Raw genomic sequence first — 21582 nt, forward strand, 5'->3', positions numbered from 1 at the left:
GTGGCTCAAGTGGTAGGATGCTAGCCTTAAGCAAAAGAAGCTCAGGACAGTGCCTAGGCCCTGAGCTCAAGCCCCAGGACTGGCCAAAAAAGGCCGGGGGGTGAGGGTGCGGCGGTAGGGGAGCCTACAGTTCTGAGTTACTGCTATCCTTTGGTCTACCTCAAGCAATATTGACTACACATACTACCTCATGGTGGAGCTGTTTTGGAACATTCCTCATGTTCTTGACCAGATTTCTGTTATATTCCTAAGCACCTGTCATTGCTGCTGTTCTACCTAAAGACAAGTGATAACCGCCAGAGGGAGGGGCAGCTTCTGACCAGGCTAATCTGGGATGGCCAGAGGGAGGGGCAGCTTCGACCAGGCTAATCTGGGATGGCCAGAGGGAGGGGCAGCTTAGACCAGGCTAATCTGGGCTAATTCCTCTTTTTAGTAATACACTCATTGCTCAAAATCATGCATTGTTTTAATCTGCCTTTTTCTTTATTTGTTGTTTTCTCTGAGGTTTATGATTGCCATTACTTTTGCTTATTGAGAAAGGACACGCATGTCTTTATGTCTCGCTTCTTTCTTTTGGGGGGGGGGGGGGGGTCTGGTCGTAGGGCCTGAACTCTGGGCCTGAGCGCTGTCCCTCAGCTCTTCAGCTCAAGGCTAGCACTCTACCAGTTGAGCCACAGCGCCACTTCTGGCTTTTTTCTTTTTTCTTATGTGGTGCTGAGGAATCGAACCCAGGGCCTCAGGCATGCAAGGCAAGCGCTCTACCACTGAGCCAACTTCCCAGCCCCTCCCTTCTTCATCTGAAAACAGACTTAGCATCTAACTGACAGGGCTTTTATTTGGTTCAGAGAAAGTATACAGAAGGCATAATGAATTATTACTATAATAGTAACAGTAATCAATTTAAAATACCTATTTCAGCACTAGGTATTAAACCTAGTGTCTCAGGAATGCTATATATTGCTCTCACTCACTTCAGTCCCTATTCCCTGAAATACTTCCTGAGATGATCATAGAAATAAAACTCTGTGGACTTAAAATTATTGTTTTAACTATTGAAGTATATTTTGTATTTATATAGTATGACCAATAAAGAAGCTCAAAGATGCCCCACTGATTACCAGCAAGTACATCCTCCCATAATTATGCACTTCAGCTTTCAGAATATCTATGTTCAAAACTGTATACATTTACTTTAAAAATCCACCAATAAGGCAGACAGTGGTGGCTCACACTTGTAATCTTACCTACTCAGGAGACTGAGATCTGATGATTGCAGTTTGAAGCCAGCCCAGGCAAGAAAAACCTTAGATTCTTATCTCCAATTAACCACCAAAAAAAGAAGTAGAGCTGTTGCTCAGGTGGTAGAGCACTAGCCTTGAGAAAAACAAGTTCAGGAACATTCCTCAGACCCTGACTTCAATTTCCAGGACAGATGCACACACACACACAAACACACAAACAGACACACACACACACACACACACACACACACACACACACACATAATCAACCAATAAGCCAAATGCCAACAGCTCACACCTATAATTCTAGCTACTTAAGAAGCTAAGATTTGAGGATCTTGGTTAGAAGATAGCCCATACAAGAAAGGCCATAAGACTCTTATCTCCAATTAACCAGCAAAAAGTCAGAAGTGGTGTTGTGGCTCAAGTAGCAGGGAGCCAGCCTTAAGCGGAAAAAGCTAAGTGACAATGCTCAGGTTCTGAGTCCAATCCCCAGTACTGGCACCAAAAAATAAAAAATCAACCAATAAAGCTGGTAGAATTGTATGACCAAAGTGAGGTTTTGAACCATCTAGCACCAAACATAGCTCACCATAACATTTCCATTTTCACAACTATAAAAAAATTAGGGCTGGGAATGTGGTTCAGTGGTAGAGTGCTTGTCTAGCATGTTCAATTCCTCAGTACCACATTGACAAAAAAAGCTGGAAGTGGCTTTGTGGCTCAAGTGGTAGAGTGCTAGCTTTGAACAAAAAGAAGCTCAGAGACAGTGCTCAGGCCCTGAGTTCAAGCCCCAGGACTGGCAAAATAATAATAGTAATAATAATAATAAAGTAGCATCTGTACACAGACCATTCTTTCCCAACTGCTCAGAAATGCTACCAAAGGTACGTGAAATAAGGCAGAGTACAAACCTAATGGACAATTGCCTCAAGTCAATTGGGTCATCTTTCAAGCCTTCTATTCAGTCCTCTGGGTTCCACACATGACTTTCTGTCCCTTATTCTAGCTGAACAAGCAGGAGGAAGCAAACCCCACTGCAGAAGTAGTCACTCTGTGACCACTAGAGGGCTCCACAGCATCAGCTAGAAAGTAAGGACACGCCCTTTCTCAGTATAAATCTCCGGACTTAAATCTCCGGAGGATCCAGCTTCCACCAAATAGGACTGCCCTGGAGCCCCAGAGCTAGCTGCTGGCTAATTCTGTTGAGGCCTTATCCCATACCAAGCAGTCCGAATTTCACAATAAGTTTGAGTCATTGAGGCCTCACCAAGTCAAATTTCAGTCTGAGCCCTCCCCACCCACATTCCAGTTCATCAATGAACAAAGAGTGGCTTAAGTTAACTGTTTCCCTTTGACCCTGTCCCCAGAATTTCTGCCCAGAACACCATTTGTACAAAAGAGAAATGCTTTCTATAGACTGGCAGCTTACAGCCCATGATGGGCAGGTCAGGTCATGCAGAACTTCTGACCCCCAACATAACACACTGGGATTCAAACAAGCCCAAGCTGGTTTTCCGTTTATGTCTAATTACTCAACTCCAGGTGCAAGGTAAGTGTCCTCCTCCTCAAAAGAAACTGGGAAATCATATTCCTTTATGGTAGGAACACTAGAGAAGCACTAAAATCCAATCTTGGATAACCACCTTGACCTGTGATGGAAGCACACCCAAAGTGTATAACTGATTCTTTTTCTGGTTCTGTCTCTTTTTGGAGGGCTTATCAAGACATGTTGAGGAAAACATACTTTTGTGCCAATCTTAGGGCTTGAACTCAAGGTCTACATGCTTTTTTCTTGAGCTTTTTTGCTCAAGGTTAGTGCTCTATCACTTAAGCCCCAGCTCCACTTCTCCACTTCTAGATATTTGTTTATTTATTTATTTATAGCTTAATTGGGGATAAGAGTCTTATAGAGCTTCTTGGACCAGACTGGCTTCAAACTGCAATCCTCAGATCTCAGCTTTCTTAGCAGGTACCAGGAAAGACACCTCCTCTCCAGACACTTTCCCACCTAAAGCTCACAGGACTCTACACTCCCCTAGGTAGAACTGGAGCAATTCCTTGAACAGATGCATTCACAAGTCTGTGCTCCACACTTGCTTTACTCTCCTGTCTGTCCCAGACAATGTGCCTTTTTCTAGTGGTCCTTTAAGGCCCTTATAAGCACTACTAGATATCCACTAGAAGGAATCTGTCCTAACAAAATAAGCATGTGGGTAAATATGTTTATTCAAAAGTAGTCCTTTCAGGGCTGTAAGTGTGGCTTCATCAGTAGAGCGCCGCCCAATAAGCAAAAGCAGCAGGTACCAAGTTGGAGCCTTGGTCTCAGACATAAGAAAAAAAAAGTTACAAAAAAAGTTACAAGATTATTAAATTAGAAACAACGTGTTTTTTTTTTTAAATGTAGGAAGACTTTATCTGAAAACTAACAACAAAAGGACTGATCTCAAGTGATAGAGCACTTTCCTAGCAAATGCTAGGCCCTGAGTCCAATCCCCAGTTTAGCCGCCCCCTCCCCAATATGGGATATGTTAATGTTCCATGTTAATATTAGAATATCTCTTTGTTTTAGGGTATGCTAGTACATTCATAGTTCTTTTATTTTCTTTTCCTTATTGGATTGCCAGCAAATGCATCTTAACTGTATTAAGTGAAGCTCAATGAAGTGCTGTGAAGAACACTTTGATGCTTTACTAGGGCATTGTTACTAATGGATAAAGTTTCCACAGCTCTGATTCATACCAGCATCTGGGGAGACATGATAGGGAGCCAGGCCGCACGGATTTCTGGTTTCTGTGTGGTGCAGGGCACTACTTGCTACACACGGAGGGGTGGGAGATGGGGGAGGGGAGAGGGAGGAGGGGGAGGTGGGGAGGGGAGGATGAGGTGGAGGGGAAGGGGGGGAAGAAATTGTATTTGCCAGCACCTGGGCGCACTCTGCCTCATAAATGTTTTAGACATGGTGATTTTCCTCAAACTACACTCTGCTAATATGATCTGAATAAGTATGTAATTACTATACAATCAAATTAATCCTCTCAAATATGTGGCTAAAAATACTCGCACTCCATTCATTAGGGTTATACTGTAGCAAATAAACCCTCAAAATCTGGGGTTCTTTCTCACCCACATAACTAGTCGAGTGAGGCATTCCTGATCACCAAATGGTTTTCCTGCATACTGTGATTCAGAGACCCGGGCTGGTTCTGGCTCTTCCAAGTCTAGAGCTTTGGAATCCTGCCATCAGAGAAAGAATGTAGAAAAGTCACTTCTTGTGGTGTGGGCTTGCAAATAACATACATTATTTCCAGTTTCAGTCTTTGTGTGAGAGCCACATCGTCCCAGGGAGATACAGGAGGTGCTAGGAACATGATCCCTGGCTGATGCCACTTTTCAGCAGCAACTCTACCTTATGGAAGGAGAAACAATTTTAGCCCACAGTCTGTCCTCTGTGCTCCAGCCACAAACTCAAAATAGTTGAGAATCACTAGGTAATAAGGTTTTCTTGCCTCATGAAGAAATAGGAAAATGACCAATATTGCCTCACTAGTGGAACAATTCTGCTGCTCCCACCCAGCATTTTACACATTGGAAGATTCTTCAGGTCTAGTGGAGAACTTGTACACTCCGACCTCTTCATTCCAGTGTCCACACTAGATCTAGCCCCTATTCCCATTTTTCCAATACCACCTGCAGCTGTCTTCATATTTCCCCTCTAAGATACCATCCTTGCTAGGCAGCTCTGACTCAGGCCCTGGCTCTTGCTGTAATCAGTTGTCACAAAGGAAGCAGAGCAAGATTGGCAGCATGCATGAGACTGATGAGGTGTAACTACTTCCTAGAGAGAGAAACTGCCTGGGACCACTTGTCTAGAGAGAGACTTACAGGTGTGGCAAGCACTTGGCGCATAGGGATCTATCAGTATGTAGAGTAATTTGAAGCCACACATAAGGTGGGGCTGGGGGTGGGGGATTAGCTCAGTGCTGGAACACTAGTTTTGCATCCATCCTGTAGGCCATATTCCCATTGTACCCTCAGCACTTAGCCCAACATTTCAGTAACTCATCTCCTGCACCAACTAGGGCCTTAGTGTCTTGGAGTCCTTCTGACAGACTGGAGGAGAAAGAATACATGTTGAATGAAAAATGAAAAACAGAATGAATGACCAAACATTCATGCCCTTAATACTATTTAATGAAAAACAAAACGATTAAGAGAGGGGTGGGACTATGGCTTAGCAGTAGAATGTTTGCCTAGCATGCACAAAGTCCCGAGTTCAATTCCTCAGTACTACATAAACAGAAAAAGCTGGAAGCGGTGCTATGGCTCAAGTAGTAGAGTGCTAGCTCTGAGCAAAAAGAAGTTCAGGGACAATGCTCAGGCCCTGAGTTCAAGCCCCAGGACTGGTTTAAAAAAAAAACTGGAACAAAAACAGAATGTGACATAATTTTTTAAATCAATGTAACCACAATTATGTAAATATGAAGATGTTTATCTGTGGTTCACTTTTTTTTTTTTGGCAGTCCTGGCCCTTGAACTCAGGGTCTGAGCACCATCCCTAATGCTTCTTTTTGTTCAAGGCTAGCACTCTACCACTTGAGGCACAGTGCCACTTCCGGCTTTTTCTGTTTATGTGGTACTGAGGAATCCAACCCAGGGCTTCATGCATACAAGGCAAGCACTCTACCACTGAGCCACCTTCCCAGCCCTAATCTGTGGTTCACTGTATATATAAATAATTTTATTTTCTTCTTAAAATTGTGTTTTCAAGCCTTCTGCAATAAGAATGTAAATTTTCTGCAAATTAGAGTTACAGCAAACTGGGTGCCAGTGTCTCACAGATATTGTCCCAGATACTTAGGAGGCATAGATCTAGAAGATCATAGTTCAAGGCCAGCCCATGCAAAAAGTTGACCAGATCCCTTCTCAACAGAAAGAGCTAGACTGGGTGCTGTGGTATTTGCCTGTTACCCAAGCTTCACCAGGATGGTGGTCCATGCCAGGCTGAGGAAATCGTGAGAGCTGTGGCTCAAGGGATAGAATGCTTGCCAACCAAGCAGGAAGCCCTGAGTTCAAACTCTTCACACACACACACACACACACACACACACACACAAACACACAGTAAGGGTAATTAGGGTTTTTGTTTGTTTGTTTGTTTCTATCAAATGCTGCCTTCTCCAGAAACAATCCCACCAAGGCTCCAAAGAATCTTAGAAGCCCTTTCTTCAACATTCTTATAGTATCCTGTACCATTCACGAATCACATTCAATTTTGCGAGTCTTTCTCCCAATAAGATTTGGTGTTCTTTTTATCTCTGAATCCCAGGGCTCACCACATACTAAGCATTCCTCAAGGAATGTGGACCTTGTAAAGAAAGCAAACCATTAGGAGCAGACAAACCCTGGCATTCTCCATCTAAACCAGTTGCATCTCCCCTGGGTATGGGACTATCTAAGAGATCTGCCTGCTTGAATAGTCAGCACTGGCGTTTCGGAGACCAGGGGAAGTACTAGCTGAAATCCAAGTTGGGTTTTCCTGGTTACAAACCAACGTTAGTCACGTGGCAGCGCTTGGAGGATTCCCCGATTCTGCTCATTCCTTGGGGATCACTCACCCCACCAGACTCCCGCTCATTCTTTAGGATCCCTCACTCCTGGGCGGGGGGGGGGGGGGGGGGGGGGGGGGGGGAGGGAACCTCCCCTGGGAACAAAGGGAAACTCCAGGACTCGGCTCTTTTCCACCAACAGCTGTGACTAATTTGCACTTAACTTCAAACCACAATTACAATAAATATGGTATGTGGTGGGGGGGCGGGGGGGGGGGAGGATATGACCGTCCAGAAGAAACACTTTTCTCCAAATATCTTCCAGAAAGGGCTTTTAGGGCCAAGCAGCGCCGTTATAGAGCAAAAGGGAGGAGGTTTAGAAACAGGTTTTAAGGACATTCACTGGAATTGAACTTAAGACCGAGTTAACCCCCCTTCACCCCCCCCTCCCCCACGCTAGGACAGGTAAAGCTGTCTTCCCACAAGAGGTTTGAAACGCCAAACAACACTCTCCTTCCCCACCGTGCGGGAAGGCAAGGCTAGGGGCGGACTCCGTTCTCTGCAAGACTTGAGCCCAAGCCAGGAGGGTGTCCTCAGGACCCCCCCCCCCCCCCGCCCGGGTCTCGGTGCCTGGAGGAGGTGGCTAGGCATCCACGTGGTCCTCCGGGTCGGGTCAACTAGACCAATAGGTTGCAGAAGAGCCGCTGTGGGCCTCTGGGCCTGCGCGCCCCACCCGCAGCACGGCGCGAGTCTGTGAGTCCCACACTCAGCCACTTCGTAGTAAAAGCAAGCCCGAGAGGAAGGGCACGGCCCTGGGTGGGGACATCCGAGTAAGCGCTTTCACACTCAGAAAGTTTACACGAAGGCTCTCCGGAGGGCTGGGTGGGGTGGGGCAGTGCTGGTCCCCAGAGCGAGGCGGGAGAAGGGCGTGGGCGCGGGTGTGTGTGTGCGTGAGTGTGTCTCGGGTGGGGGTGGGGGGCGGCAGGAAGGGGAGGAGGAGGAGGGGAGAGCCGCAGCCCGGGCAGCCGGCCCAGGCTCCTCCTGCTCCGCAGCCCCAAGCCTCCGCCCTCTCCCCACCCGACCCACGTACAAAGGCGCCCAGCCGCACAGCTCCCCTCACCTCCCGCGTCCCAGCTCGCCCAGCCTGCGCCGCGCCCCCCGGGGGGATAAGGTGAGTTCTGCCCCGGCTCCGAGCGCCCCCCCCTCCCGCCCACTCCCAGTCCCCAGCCCCGGATCCCACCCTTCAGACACCCCGCACCCCGCCGCGACAGCCCCACGGGGCCGGGGTTAGCGGGGTTACCCCTGGCTCCCGGGGCCAGGGCCGGGGGAGTCCGCTGTGCGGGCCCGGGGGCCATCCTCGGGCCAGGCGCTTCCCCCCGCCCAGGCAGGGCGCCCCCCACCCCCGTCCCACGCAGACGGGAGGGGCGCGGGCTCTGGTCCTTTACTCTGAATCTTCGGACTTGGTGCCACCGGACCTCTAAGCTCCTCCCTTGCCTCTCAGTTCTTGGCTCCCGCCTTTCCGACTTGGCGACTAGTGGAGGCTTGTCACTGAGTGGGACCCCCGGGGCCCGCGCCCCAGCCCGCGCTGCAGGTCCGGCTTCCTGGTGTTTGTTGGTCCGCTAGTCCGGAAAGCTTTTGCCACCGAGGCCGCCTTTAGTTTGTTGTTATAAAGCAGGGGTTGGGGTATGTGAAGTGATTTCTCTACTGTAAGAGATTGCTTCTTGCTTAAATAAGGGGAACTAGAGCGAGATGGGGAAGCGCGGGTTTGGGAAGCACGGGGAAGGATCTTCCAATCCCAGATGACTTTGGCCTGATGGATTGAGAGAGATTCCCTTGGTACCTGGTTCACAATCGGGAGCTTGGGCAGAAAGGAATGGTGCTCTCTATGGCCCTCTGCTAACTGAAACCAGGAGCCCTATCATGCTGGGGAGGGGCTGTGATTAATGCCAAACAACTAGAGCCAGCAAAGCAGAGCTGGAAGCCCGGTTCTGGAACACATTAAACCCACCTCCCGTTGGTTCCCCCCCCCTCCCCCTCGCCCCCAATCCTTCCCTCACTGGAGGAGCTGGAAGCATTCTGCAGGGTGGGGTTAGCACAAAGGGCTCTGGGATTCTCCTGGTGATCTGAGGCCTGTGACTCAGCTGGAAGACCATGTGGGTGTGGTCCTGTTGGTTGCTGATCTACTGTGGATGGTTTGGACCCAACACTCACTGAAGGAAAAGAGGAACTGTGCCATCTTAGAAGGCATTTTCCAAGAGGAAGTGAATCACACTAGGATTAGCCACCAACCTGAAGGAGAGGTTTCTTGACTGAGCTGCCAGGGAGAATAATTAAATTGGCAGGCCACTGGCAAGACCGCTGCTCAGTTATCGTCAGGTTACTGGCTCATGTGTCCTCTGGCAGCAGGCCTCAGCTTTACTGGGTCTGTAGTTTTTCCCATTATGAGGTTTACACCTCATAATGCACAGGTCCTCTCCCTACTCTCAGTCCTATTCCCCAACTCCAAAACTCCACTTACAGCCTCCAGGAGTGAATTTTTTATATTCTGCACTTTACGTGAGGCCAGGCTCATGGAAACACCCTCTCAGTGATCTTTGCCTCCCAAGTGTTTCAGCATATTGCAAAAGATAATGATAATAGCCGAGTTGTGGCAGGAATGAGTTCATATAATTTGCTTGAAATGTTCTTATCATCCCTGCCCCTACAGATTCCTGGCCAATTTCTATTCAATCATTCCTTCTAAGTGGCATGAGAATTCCTTGACAGTGACAGGATAGGTTCTTCATGGTGATCCTTGATCTGGCATATGGGGTTTTGTTTGTTGGTTGGTTTGTTTTCTGGGTCTGTTGGGCATAGAATGATTGTTTGGGCTCACCTTAATTTCTAGGTGATGCTTGCTTTTCCTGGAAACATTAGACTGGCCTTTGGCCAGTTTCTGAGCAGCCATCCCAGTATGAGCGGATCCTGTGCTGGTTGGAACTAAGTCTGGGCATCTCCTGCTTTCCACTGAGAGCTCAAAAAAAAAAAAAAGTGACTTTTTAGGGTATTACCCTGTTGGAATGCCATTGGACAACAGTCCAATCTTCTAAAGCATAAAGCAGAGGGAAACAATGGAATTCTTTCAGGGTTACAAAGTATAAATTAATGATCAGATGCTGGGAAAGCTGAACTAAAGTTTTAGAATCTTTCTTAAGCTTCTCATTTTCCCAGGACTCACTTCAAAAGCAAAAAAAGAGATGTAGCTCAGTGGTAAAGCACATATTAACATGTATAGGACCCTGGATTCATACCCCAGGACAAACGCGCGCACGCGCGCGCACACACACACACACACACACACACACACACACACACACAGCAAAAAGACTTTATTTATTTATTTATTTATTGTCGATCATAGGGCTGAACTCTGGGCCTGGACGCTGTTCCTCAGCTCTTCAGCTCAAGGCTAGCGCTCTACTTGAGCCACAGCCCCACTTCAGGCTTTTTCTGCCTATGTGTTGCTGAGGAATGGAACCCAGGGCCTCATGCATGAAAATCAAGCACTCGACCACTGAGCCACCTTCCCAGCCCGACTTTATTTTTAACAGTTATCAGAACTTTTAGCTTTTCAATTAATAACAAACACTCATCCAACCAAAAGATTTAATATCAGTTGCTGATTTAATAGCACTGGCTGATTCAGGCCTAACAATATTTCAAAGAAAGAAATTGAATGTATTTTGTGGGTTTAGAGGAGATTTCTGAGCTCTTTCTTTCTGTTGAGTTGCACCTGAAACTTTCTTTTGCTAACCAATTATGTAGAGGGCAAGTTTTGTTTGGTGAAAGAAAGCCTGGATCCCAATCCATTACCTCAATTCTTTTTTCTGAATTCCCTTTAGGAATCATTCAATAATATCTTCTGCGTTAAATTCTCAAGAGATAAAAATTACTTTTCAAAATCCCTGAAACAGCAGGAAGAAAACTTCTAACATATTTTTATTTGGTTGTTTGTTTCTGTTGTTGTTGTTGTGCAAGTCCTGGGACTTGAACTCTGGGCCTGGACACTGTCCCTGGGTTCCTTGTGCTCAAGACTAACATTCTATCACTTGAGCCAAAGTGCCACTTCTGGCTTTTTCTGTGATTGATTGGAGATAATGGTCTCATAGACCCTGCTTGGGCTGGCTTTGAACTGTGATCCTCAGATGTTGGCCTTCTGAGTAGCTAGGATTACAGGTGTGAGCCACCGGCACTGGGCTTCAAACATATTTTGAATAGCATGTTTATTTTTACTGACACCCTGACAATTATTTCTGTGTGGCTGTCAGAAAACTAAGGTATGGACATGATACAGAGGAACAAAGTAAATCAGAACTCTTGTTCCTTAGAAGTATCTTCTTGTAAATTATGGCCTGGATCTAGGCACAGGCCCAGAGCAAACAGTTGGGACTGCTCACAAATAAACACTTTCCTAAGAGGGACTTCAGCTTCCCAGCCAAAGACAATCAAGATGATATTATTATCAGTTTCATTCTTCCCCTTCCATAAAGCAGACTCTATGAACAGAAACACAAATAGCAAGAATTGAAGACAGACTTTTAAGCTGTATTCCATTAGCTGGTGAACTTTTCAAAGGCAAGCACCACCATAGAAAGGAAGGAATCCCTTGTGCCCCACACCAGAACTCTTTAGTTGGGACATACAAAGTAGGAGTACCAAAAAATGAATTTCTAACACAGAAAGAATTTGTGGAGTACAGAATTGTTTTCTGTTTAAAAAAAAATCAAAACAAAACAAAACTTCACAGGACTTCTGAGCCTGCAGTACTCAGATCCATTGCACAGGAAAACAAGTCGAGGGCATTCAGCGTCAGAATCAAATGATTCAGTGGCAGATGAGTGGGCAGCAGGGCCACAGAAGTGAGCAGTCCCACATCCTGCGGCGTCAGCAGTGAAACTGCAGAGCTAGAGGAGAAGGAATGAGAGGTAGGATGAATGAGAAATCCGCAGCAGAGAAAAGCAGGCAGTCTGACCAGACCTGTTTAGCAGGACGTATTTTTTTTTTCCTTTGAGTCTGAACTGTGCTGTCCTGTTTGTTCTTTGGGGAACCTTGTTGGGGCCCCTTCCCATCCTTCCTGCTGAGCTCTGAGCTACAGGATTTTTCAGCCTCATTAGGATAATCACATTAGCTACTGCCAAGGCAACAGTTTGACTCATAAACTGACTCATTTATTTAGTGGATATTTACCTCTGGATAAAGGCAAAAATTTTCATGGTTCTTGACCAAGAAGAGCTCAAGAGTGGTGAACAATTAAAAGCAATTTGAGTGTTCCTGGTACAGGAGTAGGTTATCCAAACACTGAAAAGACATTGTGCTTCCCAGACTGAGTTCCAAGGTCCTCTGCCAAAGTATATCCAATGAGGAAGTAGGAGACACACCTCTGCTGGAGTGTGGCTTGTAGAGCCGTTCGTGGGTGAGATGCCAGCTTCAAGTTGGTGAAGAACTTCGGCTTTAGTGACCAACTGTCAGAGCTGCTGTCAGCCTGTTTGTCGAGCCCCACCCAAGGAACTGAGGAACCATTTACCCAGCAGGCACAACCCCCATCACCACCCCGCCCAGCCCTGGAAGAGACTCTTGATTCATGCAGCCAAGAGAACAGTTAAATCATATTTCCCTCTTTTCCTTCTTACTTTAAAACCAGTGTGTGGCTGGGTCAAAACACACTTCTTTGCTTGTAGCCCTGGTCAGTACATGGGTTGCGGATCAGACCCCAATCAGACCCTCTGGTGCCTCTGGTTTTCAAAACTAGTTTCACTTCTAGTTAGTCCCTTCTCTGAATCCTCCCACTGTTAAACCTGACCAGCCAGGGAGTTGTGCTTGTCATCTGTTTACTGAATACAGCAGCTGGAAGGAGGTAGAGAGAGAGAGGACCTCTGACAGGAACATAGCTTTGTGGAAGAAAACCCCATCACATAGCCAGTGTGAGCAAGGAAGGGCTGGCTGTGGAGTGACCTCAGACTAAAGCACCTTGCTTCAAAGCAGAGACTGAAGAAAACATTGGAGCATCACCTGATTTCCTCAGCCTACAACTCGTATGTCTTAGTAGGTCCTAAATTTACCTATTTTCTATTGGGGGGAATCATTATCCTGCTGCAGTCCCTTTCTTCCTTGACCATACAGTACACTCTCTGGACTCTGTTCCATCCTGTGACGAAAGCTAGATATCCCAGTTCTAATATCTGGGAATTGTGGGACAGGCTGGGTGGGAAGTGTTGTGTGGCTCTGAGCTCCCGACACAAGTTTTTTTTGTACCGTTTCTGGGGCTCAAACTCTGGGCTTGGAGGCTGTCTCTGAGCTTTTTTGCTCAAGACTAGTGCTCTACCCTTTGAGCCACAGCTCCACTTCTGGCTTTTGGGTGGTTAATTGGAGATAAGAGACTCACGATCTTTCCTGCCCAGGCTAGCTTCAAACTGTGTCCTCAGATCACAGCCTCCTGAGTAGCAAGGATTACAGACATGAGCCACCAGTGCCAGCGTGGATACATATTTTTAAATCTCTGTGGTGTCTGACTCCTTTCCTGAATTATTTAAGTGCTGAGGTAGGATCCTATGTCCTCCTATAGGTGACTCATTCCTGGGCTTTCAGATCAGCTATACAAGGCCAACTCACTCAAGCCCATGCCATGGGAAACCCTTGTAGGGTGGGGGATGGATCTTTCCTGTGTAGGAAGAGAGCAAATGGGGTGTGGCTCCCCTGGAATTTATCTCACACCAGACCTTTAAACATGAATTTTCTTCTGTCTCCAAGATAAACTGCCTTGCAGATGAATCATGCTAGATTCTGGTTTATAGTGTTCTCTAAAGTAATCTTCTTTGGCATGAAGGTTCTAGTACTTTTCTGGAGATTAAGGAGTATAATTTGTCATTTTTAAATACAGTTGTTCAACCCTGGTGTTTATCACTCCACGGTTCCCTCTGTAAACGATAGCATCTAAAGATCTATGTTGAACAGGCATCTGTCAACAGCAGTAACCAGAACTAAGCATGTCCCAAGCCCAAGTACTTTTCAGCAGAATTGCCAGCATTTCCTTCTACCTATGCTCATAGCTCTGTGGGGTGTGTATGTGTGTGTGTGTGTGTGTGTGTGTGTGTGTGTGTGTGTAAAATTATATATTCCAAACTTTGACTAAGTTCACTGTTTCCTAAACAATAGTGATTTTAGATAATGTTTCTCAAAGCTCCTCTGTTCTGGCCAAAACATGTCTTCCAACTAACTCAGAATCCACTGAGCTCCAGTTAAGTATCAGGCACTGTGTCTTGATGAGCCATAAGCCTCCAGCTCATTGTACCTGAATACAGTGATCTCACATGTTTCCTTTCCTATAAATTCTCCTTGACCAAAAAAACCCTCTTGTTCTGTCACTATGTCTCAGGCTCCGAAAGTAGCTTTTGCCAAGAATGTGTTAGACCCCCAAATGACTTCAGATAGACTAAACTTTTAGACAATAAACATTGGAACACATGAACTCAGGCAGGGCAGCTGCATTTTACTACTAGGATGCAAATGTCTTTATTGCAATAGATACAAGTTCAGTGCTTTGGCTTTAGTAAAGAGTATCCAGCAGACAAATTCATCTTTAAGCAGCTTTCTAAATGCTAATATTAGACTGAACCAGGTACAAAGTTAAGCATAGAAGGTTAAATTTTTCATATTAGCCATGCTTGACTGTGTGGGTTGTTCAGCCATGTTTTCAAAGTCTCATTGGTCAGTGCCAAGAGAAATAAAAAGATCAATGTTTTTTCAATAAGTACTTTGTCAGTTTATTTTTGTTTGTTTGTTTTGTCAGTTGTGGGGCTTGAACTCTGAGCCTAGACACTGTCCCTCAGTTCTAGGAGAGCGCCCTGCCACTTCAGCCACAACACTACTTCGTTTTCTGGTGGTTTATTGGAGATAAGAGTCTCAAGGACTTTCCTGCCCAGGCTGGCTTTGAACTGAGATCCTCAGATCTTAGCCTCCTGAGTATCTAGGATTACAGGTGTGAGCCACTGGTACCCAACTACTTTGTCAGTTTAAAGAAAAACTTGTTGTTGTTGTTGTTGTTGTTGTTGTTGTTGCTGGTCGTGGGGATTGAACTCTGGGCTTGGGCGCTGTCCTTGCCCTCTTCAGCTCAAGGTGAGCGCTCTACTGCTCACTTGAGCCACAGTGCCATTGGGGCAGGAAAGTCCATGAGACTCTTATCTCCAAAAAAAACCACTAGAAAACTGGAAGTGACGCTGTGGCTCAAGCTGAAGAACTAAGGGATAGCGCCCAAGCCCAAGTTCAAGCCCCATGACTGACAAAAAAAAAAAAAAAAAAAAACAGAAAGAAAGAAAGAACGATAGATAGAAAGACATTGATATTGCTTTTCCAAATGGTTACTTTTTATTCTTTTTGTTGTTGTTGTTGTTAGTAATGGGCTTGAACTCTGGGCCTGGGTGCTATCCCTTAGTTCTTCAGCTCAAGGCTGGTGCTCTACCACTTGAGTCACAGCACCACTTCCAGTTTTCTGGTGGCTTCTTGGAGATAAGAGTCTCAAGGACTTGCCTGCTGTGGCTGGCTTTGAACTGTGTTCCTCAGATCTCAGTCTCCTTGGTAGCTAGGATTACAGGTGTGAGACACTGTCGCCTGGCCTTTTTATTCTTTATTAGGTGGTTTATGAAAATTTAGCCGGCAACCAGATAAGCTTTTTAATAAAGCTCCAAGACCTGAAATGCCTATTTCATAAGCAAGAGACCTCCAAAACAGAGATCATTTTGTCCTTAGATTCATTGAATTTTATAGCTGGAAAGGAATAAATGGGTGATATACTCACAATTCTTTCAATTATTCTTTAAAGACTGACAGTAAATGTGGCTTAAAGTTTGCCAAAGACCAGTTGCTTATGCCTGCAGTCCTAGCTACTCAGGAAGCTTAGATCTGAGGATCATAGTTCAAAGCCCACCCAATTAGGTAAGTCCATGAACTCTTATCACCAATTCAGCACCAAAAAAACTGAAAGTGGAGCTTTGGCTCAAATATGAGAGCACTAGCCTTGAGCAAAAAAGCTCAGGAACAGCACCCAGGCTCTGAGTTCAAGCCTCAGAACCAACACCAAAAAGGTAAAAAAAAAAAAAGTTAATGTAACCCATTTCTTCATGCCCTTTAACAGATTTCAACAGACCTTGCCAAAATGCCGTCTCAAATGGAACACGCCATGGAAACCATCATGTTTACATTTCACAAATATGCAGGGGATAAAGGCTACTTAGTGAAGGAAGACCTGAGGGTGCTCATGGATAAGGAGTTCCCTGGATTCTTGGAAGTAAGTATTACAACTCTCAGAAAGAACTAGATATAAAAATTAGTACTTTCAGCCAGGTACCAGTGGCTCACACCTATAAGCCTATTTGAGAGGCTAAGATTTAAGGATCACAGCTTGAACCCAGCCCAGGAATGAAAAATTTGAGACTATTATCTCCAATTAACCACCAAAAAGGCAGAAGTGGCTCAAGTGGTAGAGTGCTAGCTATGAGCTAAAAAGCTAAGGACTGCCCAGGCCCTGAGTTCAAGCCCTAGTATACAGATAGGGGGTTGGAGGGAGAGAGGGAGGGAAGGAGAGAAAGAGGGGGTGGGAGAGAGAGAACTTGGGGGCTCATTCCTGTAATCCTAAATACTCAGGAGGCTGAGATCTGAGAATCATAGTTCAAAGTTGGCCCAGGCATAAAAGACCAACCCTGAGACTTTTATTTCCAATTAATCAGAAAAAAGATCTGGAAATAGAACTATGGCTCAAATGGTAAAGCACCAACGCTGAGTGGAAAAGCCAAATGAGAGCGCACACACACACACACACACACACACACACACACACACACACACACACACATCTGTACTTTCTTCCCCATGTTCTTTTATCTTTTCCCTGTGGAGGCCACTACTAGAAAGGTGTTTTGTCTATTTATTTATTAAAAGTATTGGGTACCTACTATGTGTAAGGTATTGCATGGGAAACAGTGAAGAAGACACAGCCCCTAAGCTCAAGGAGCTTATGATCTGCAGATAAAGTACAACTTACATGCAAATAACCACTACATGAAGTATTAGAAAACTCTATCTTGAGTTGTATGCGCATCCATTGCAACATTGAAAAGAAGGCTTTTCCAGAGGGAGCACTCAGCCAGGGAATGGCTAGGCCCTTTTTTTACTTTAGTTATTTTTTTTGGGGGGTCCGGTTGTGGGGCCTGAACTCTGGGCCTGGGCACTGTCCCTCAGCTCTTCAGCTCAAGGCTAGCGCTCTACCACTTGAGCCACAGTGCCACTTCCGGCTTTTTTCTTTTTGCTTATGTGGTGCTAAGTAATCGAACCCAGGGCCTCAGGCATGCAAGGCAAGCGCTCTGCCACTGAGCCACCTTCCCAGCCCCTACTTTAGTTATTTTTTAGATAGTCTCACATTTTCGATCAAGGCTGGCCTTTGATTATGACCATCCTATTTATGCTTAATGAATACTGAGGATGACATATGTGCCATTATACCAAATTTGTTAGTTGAGATGAAGGTCTCACTAACTTTTTTCCCTAGACTAGCCTAGAATCTTGATCTTCCCAATCTCTAACTCCCAAGTAGCTGGAATTATAGGTGTGAGCCATTGTGCTTGGCCCCTCAAATTCTTTCTCTCCAATTCTAGTCCATAAAAGAATGGTGTCAGTCATCTGCTGAATAGGCCGAGTATTAGTGCAGAAATAACTGCTTTTCACACTGAAAATCCTACTGAGCACAGGAGCAGAGTCTGGTTTATGTATCACCTTGACAGATTAAGCAACACCCAAAGACAACTTTTTAGTCAGTCCAGGTATATTACGAAGGACGTTAAGTGACAAGGCACCATTGCCCTATAACTTTGTAAGCCATCAAGAGGAGCTTGTTACATTTCATGATCGTGCAAGACAAAACATTTCAGATTAAAATACAAGCCCATCTTCCATCTCTCCATGCTATAATTGTAGTCAAGGATAACTTATTAACCTCCTGAAGGCTGAAGGGAAGCCATGGTAAAAAGCCTGGATCCTGCCTCTTGTCATCTGCCTGGTAAATAGCACTTTAGTCAGATCCCTGACTCCTACACCTAGTAAACATGGATCTTTGCAGAACACTATTTGTACACATCATCCATATCAGTTAAATAGCCTAACTCCTTTCTTCAAGTTCCAGTCCTACCACAATGCTATCCTAGAAAAGAGCTGAAATACAGTTACGTGCTGTTGTAGGGCCCTGGACCCAAAGTCTGGAGATCTGGCTCTAGTGTAACAAACACTGGAGATTTGCTTCAGCTCTGTGACCTAGTTTCTTTTCTGTAAAATGAGAGACACATATGATTATCTGCAAGATCACTCTCATTTTTTATGATCCTTCTATGCAAGCATAAAATGTAAGGACAAAATGTGCTCAAGCTAAGGCAGCCCACTGACAAAAGTGTTCTCAGCATTTATCACATGTTAATTGTGCTATTAGTTAGAGGCAGAATAAGCATCATATACATCGTAGACCCTTCCTCTAGGCTTTGTGGCATGAGAAACATAAAAGGAATAGGTGATATAGAGTGCTAAACGTGGCAGGATAATTTATTCCAGGAACCAGGGCATAATTCCAGACACACCCACACTCACTGCATTAAGAGAGCATTTTGTTTCTAAAGTAGACCCCTTATGTCATCCAAATTTCACTCATTCTGACCACAGCCAGGAAGCTGAGGGCAAGTCCAGAATTAGCTACATAGAACAGGTTTTAGTTGATTGTTTAGGGTAGAAGATTTCATTCCTCATGAAGGAAATGGAACTGCTTTACCTTAAGGGATTCCTGAGTGCATAAACATAAGCGCACTTAAAATTCAGTTATTTTGTTGTTGTTGTTATTGGTCGTGGGGCTTGAACTCTGGGCCTGAGCGCTGTCCCTCAGCTCTTCAGCTCAAAGCTAGTGCTCTACCACTTGAGCTACAGCACTACTTCCAGTTTTCTAGTGGTTTATTAGATAGAAGAGTTTCACAGACTTTCCTGTCTGGGCTGGCTTTGAACCTCAATCCTCAGATCTCAGCCTCCTGAGCAGTTAGGATTACAGGTGTGAGTCACCCTCGCCCGGATAAAATTCAGTTCTTAAGTCATAAATACTTTTAATAGCCTCTAATGGGTTAGAGGTTATTTCTGGTTGATGGCATGATCTATAGAAGTCATGTACATATAGTCAGTGGAATTCATAAATACTTTAGGTAGGCCTTTTAATAGCCTCTAATGAGTTAGAGGTTATTTCTGGTTGATGGCATGATCTATAGAAGTCACCATATTCCTACACTTCTAACCAACATCCTTGTGAAAAAGTGATCAAGCCAGTTGTTATAGAAACAGGATAAAGGGATCTTGCCTGCCCATCCTTGCTCTATACATTCATGCAAGACATTAGGGAGTTCATGATTCCATTGCATATATTCCTTTTGACTCTTGTCTAATATACAGCATCCAGTGACAACTATAGAAAAGTGTAGACTTACCAACTCAAAATGGAAGTAGAGCTAGGGTGTAGATCAGTGGTAGGGCACTTGCCTAGAATATGCAAGACTCTGGGTTCAATTCCCCAGCGCCCACAAACAAAAAGTGGGGGAGAGAATTCCAGAGACAATGCTGGGAATGTGGCTTAGTGGTAGAGTGCTTGTCCACATGCATGAAGCCCTGGGTTCGATTCCTCAGTACCACATAAACAGAAAAAGCCGAAAATGGCACTGTGGCTCAAGTGGTAGAGCACTAGCCTTGAGCACAGAGGGGCTCAGGGACAGAGCTCAGGCCCTGAGTTCAGGCCCCAATCCCAGCAAAAAAAAAGAATTCCAGAGACAACATTCAAGCCAATGCCTTCACTCATAGTTGATACATGAAGTCACATTATTAGCTATGTGACCTACTCAAGGTCACAGGGCTAATATGATATTATGACACACTAGTGAGGTCTCAGCTGTGCCAAAGAGAAAAAGCCATCTCTCCATCTTCATCATTAAATCCTCAAAATTGGTAGGACAAAGATCTAAAACTCCCTAAACAATTTTATCATGTTTTTTTTCATTAAAAAATTCCTTTTAAGCCAGGCTCTGGTGGTTCACACCTGTAAGCCTAGCTACTCAGGAGGCTGACATCTGAGGATTAGAGTTTGGAGCCAGCCTAATCTGGAAAGTCCATGAGACTTTGTCTCCAATAAACTACTCCGAAAAAGCTGGAAGTGGTGTTATGACTGACGTGGTAGAGCACTAGTCCTAAGCACAGAGAGGCTCAGGGACAAAGCCCAGGCCCTGAGTTCAAGCCCCAGGACTGGCAAAATACACAAAAGAAAAAGTTTCCTTTTAAAGGCTTGGACCATGCTATCAGAAACATATTAAGAAAATGTAAGTTTGAACAGAAAACAGTAAGTGCAGAGTCATTCTTGGTCAAAATCTAAATATGAAATTACTGAAATGCGTTTAGATGGTGCCCATAAAGGTCACTGATTACCTAAGAAAAGAGCCCAGATAATAGTGAGATTATGTGCTTGGTTGACTGTCCAGTACAAAGCAGATAAAGTTCAGAGTTACAACCCTTGACTGGTATTTTCTAACCTTTGCTCTTTGTTGTTGTTGTTGTTTTAGAACCAAAAAGATCCTCTGGCTGTGGACAAAATAATGAAGGACCTGGATCAGTGCCGAGATGGCAAAGTGGGCTTCCAGAGCTTCTTTTCACTAATTGCAGGCCTCACCATTGCATGCAATGACTACTTCGTAGTACACATGAAGCAGAAGGGAAAGAAGTAGATAGAATCCAGCACTTATTTCTGCCCACTGCATAAGAGTTCTCCTGAAGGGTCATGTAAAGGATCCACCCACAAAAGATTTTATGACAGATGAGGGCCCTTTAGGAAAAATTACAAATAGCATCCAACTCCCATTTGACAAGCAGAGAAAGGAACGTTAATTAAATGCCAAATAAGCTTTTCATTTTTATATTGTTTGCATCCTCTTGCCCCTAACAATAAAGTCTTTTTTTTTTATTCCAAATTTGAGATAGCATGTTTGTGGCTTCTTCCAAACTACTCCAGATTTCTCTAGATCATGATGAGTCAGCGTGCCCTTGGGCAGCCAGCACACAGCACAGTTCTCTACACAGAACAAGCAAAATAGGAAAGTGCTTTCCTTTCGGGCTTAGGGTCTAATGTTTCTAATTGTTCTGCCCTTGTAACTATGTCTATATGAAGAACCAGAACTACTATTTTAGAGGATAACAGGAGTAACAGAAATGAAGCATCAACTCATCCTCACACTGGGTGTGTTCATTCGGAAAAATTCTGAAGCAATGTGTTATTCTCAGCGGATTACCCCAGACTCTGGCATTCAGAAAGGTGCCCACTGCCAGGGACTCATCACTGTTTGGGATGGGTGTATGTCATCTATGTGTTCTGAGGGGAAGGGTGTGATATCTTCCTTTCTTTTGCTCAGAGCATTTATCAGGGAGCTCAGAGCATGTAGTACTACAAGTGAAATAAAAAGGGATATTACAGTTTGAAATCCTTTGTGGCTCTGTGCCAACAAAAATACACAGCTCCCACAGTCTGACCTGCTGAAAGAGCCGTCTAGGCTTTGGGGCTGCAGCCTAATGGTTCCCAAAGGGCAAAGCTGCAATTATGCCAAGAGCCAACAAGAGGACCTGCCTGGAAAATTCCACTCATTCTGCTAGAAGGCTGAGTTGTAAAAGCAGATTCTGTCCCTCTCCACCCAGTTGTGAAGGAAGAA

The 21582-nt window shown here is 45.0% G+C and overlaps 1 protein-coding gene across 2 annotated transcripts; it reads left to right on the plus strand.

Moving 5' to 3' along the window:
• Positions 1 to 7550: 7550 nt before the first annotated feature.
• On the plus strand, positions 7551 to 20850 carry S100a10 (S100 calcium binding protein A10). 2 transcript variants are annotated; one of them, XM_042681845.1, is made up of 3 exons: positions 7551 to 7620; positions 15957 to 16109; positions 20446 to 20850. In XM_042681845.1, the coding sequence occupies exons 2-3, from the start codon at positions 15978 to 15980 to the stop codon at positions 20605 to 20607; spliced, it is 294 nt and encodes a 97-aa protein (XP_042537779.1). In that variant the 5' UTR covers positions 7551 to 7620; positions 15957 to 15977; the 3' UTR covers positions 20608 to 20850. The 2 variants fall into 2 exon arrangements, with proteins under 2 accessions (XP_042537779.1, XP_042537780.1); XM_042681846.1 differs by lacking the exon at positions 7551 to 7620 and adding an exon at positions 7792 to 7961.
• The last annotated feature ends 732 nt before the right edge of the window (positions 20851 to 21582 follow it).

The sequence above is a fragment of the Dipodomys spectabilis genome, unplaced genomic scaffold, assembly GCF_019054845.1.
Source record: "Dipodomys spectabilis isolate Male_0828 unplaced genomic scaffold, ASM1905484v1 ptg000069l, whole genome shotgun sequence".
Taxonomy (NCBI): Eukaryota; Metazoa; Chordata; class Mammalia; order Rodentia; family Heteromyidae; genus Dipodomys; species Dipodomys spectabilis.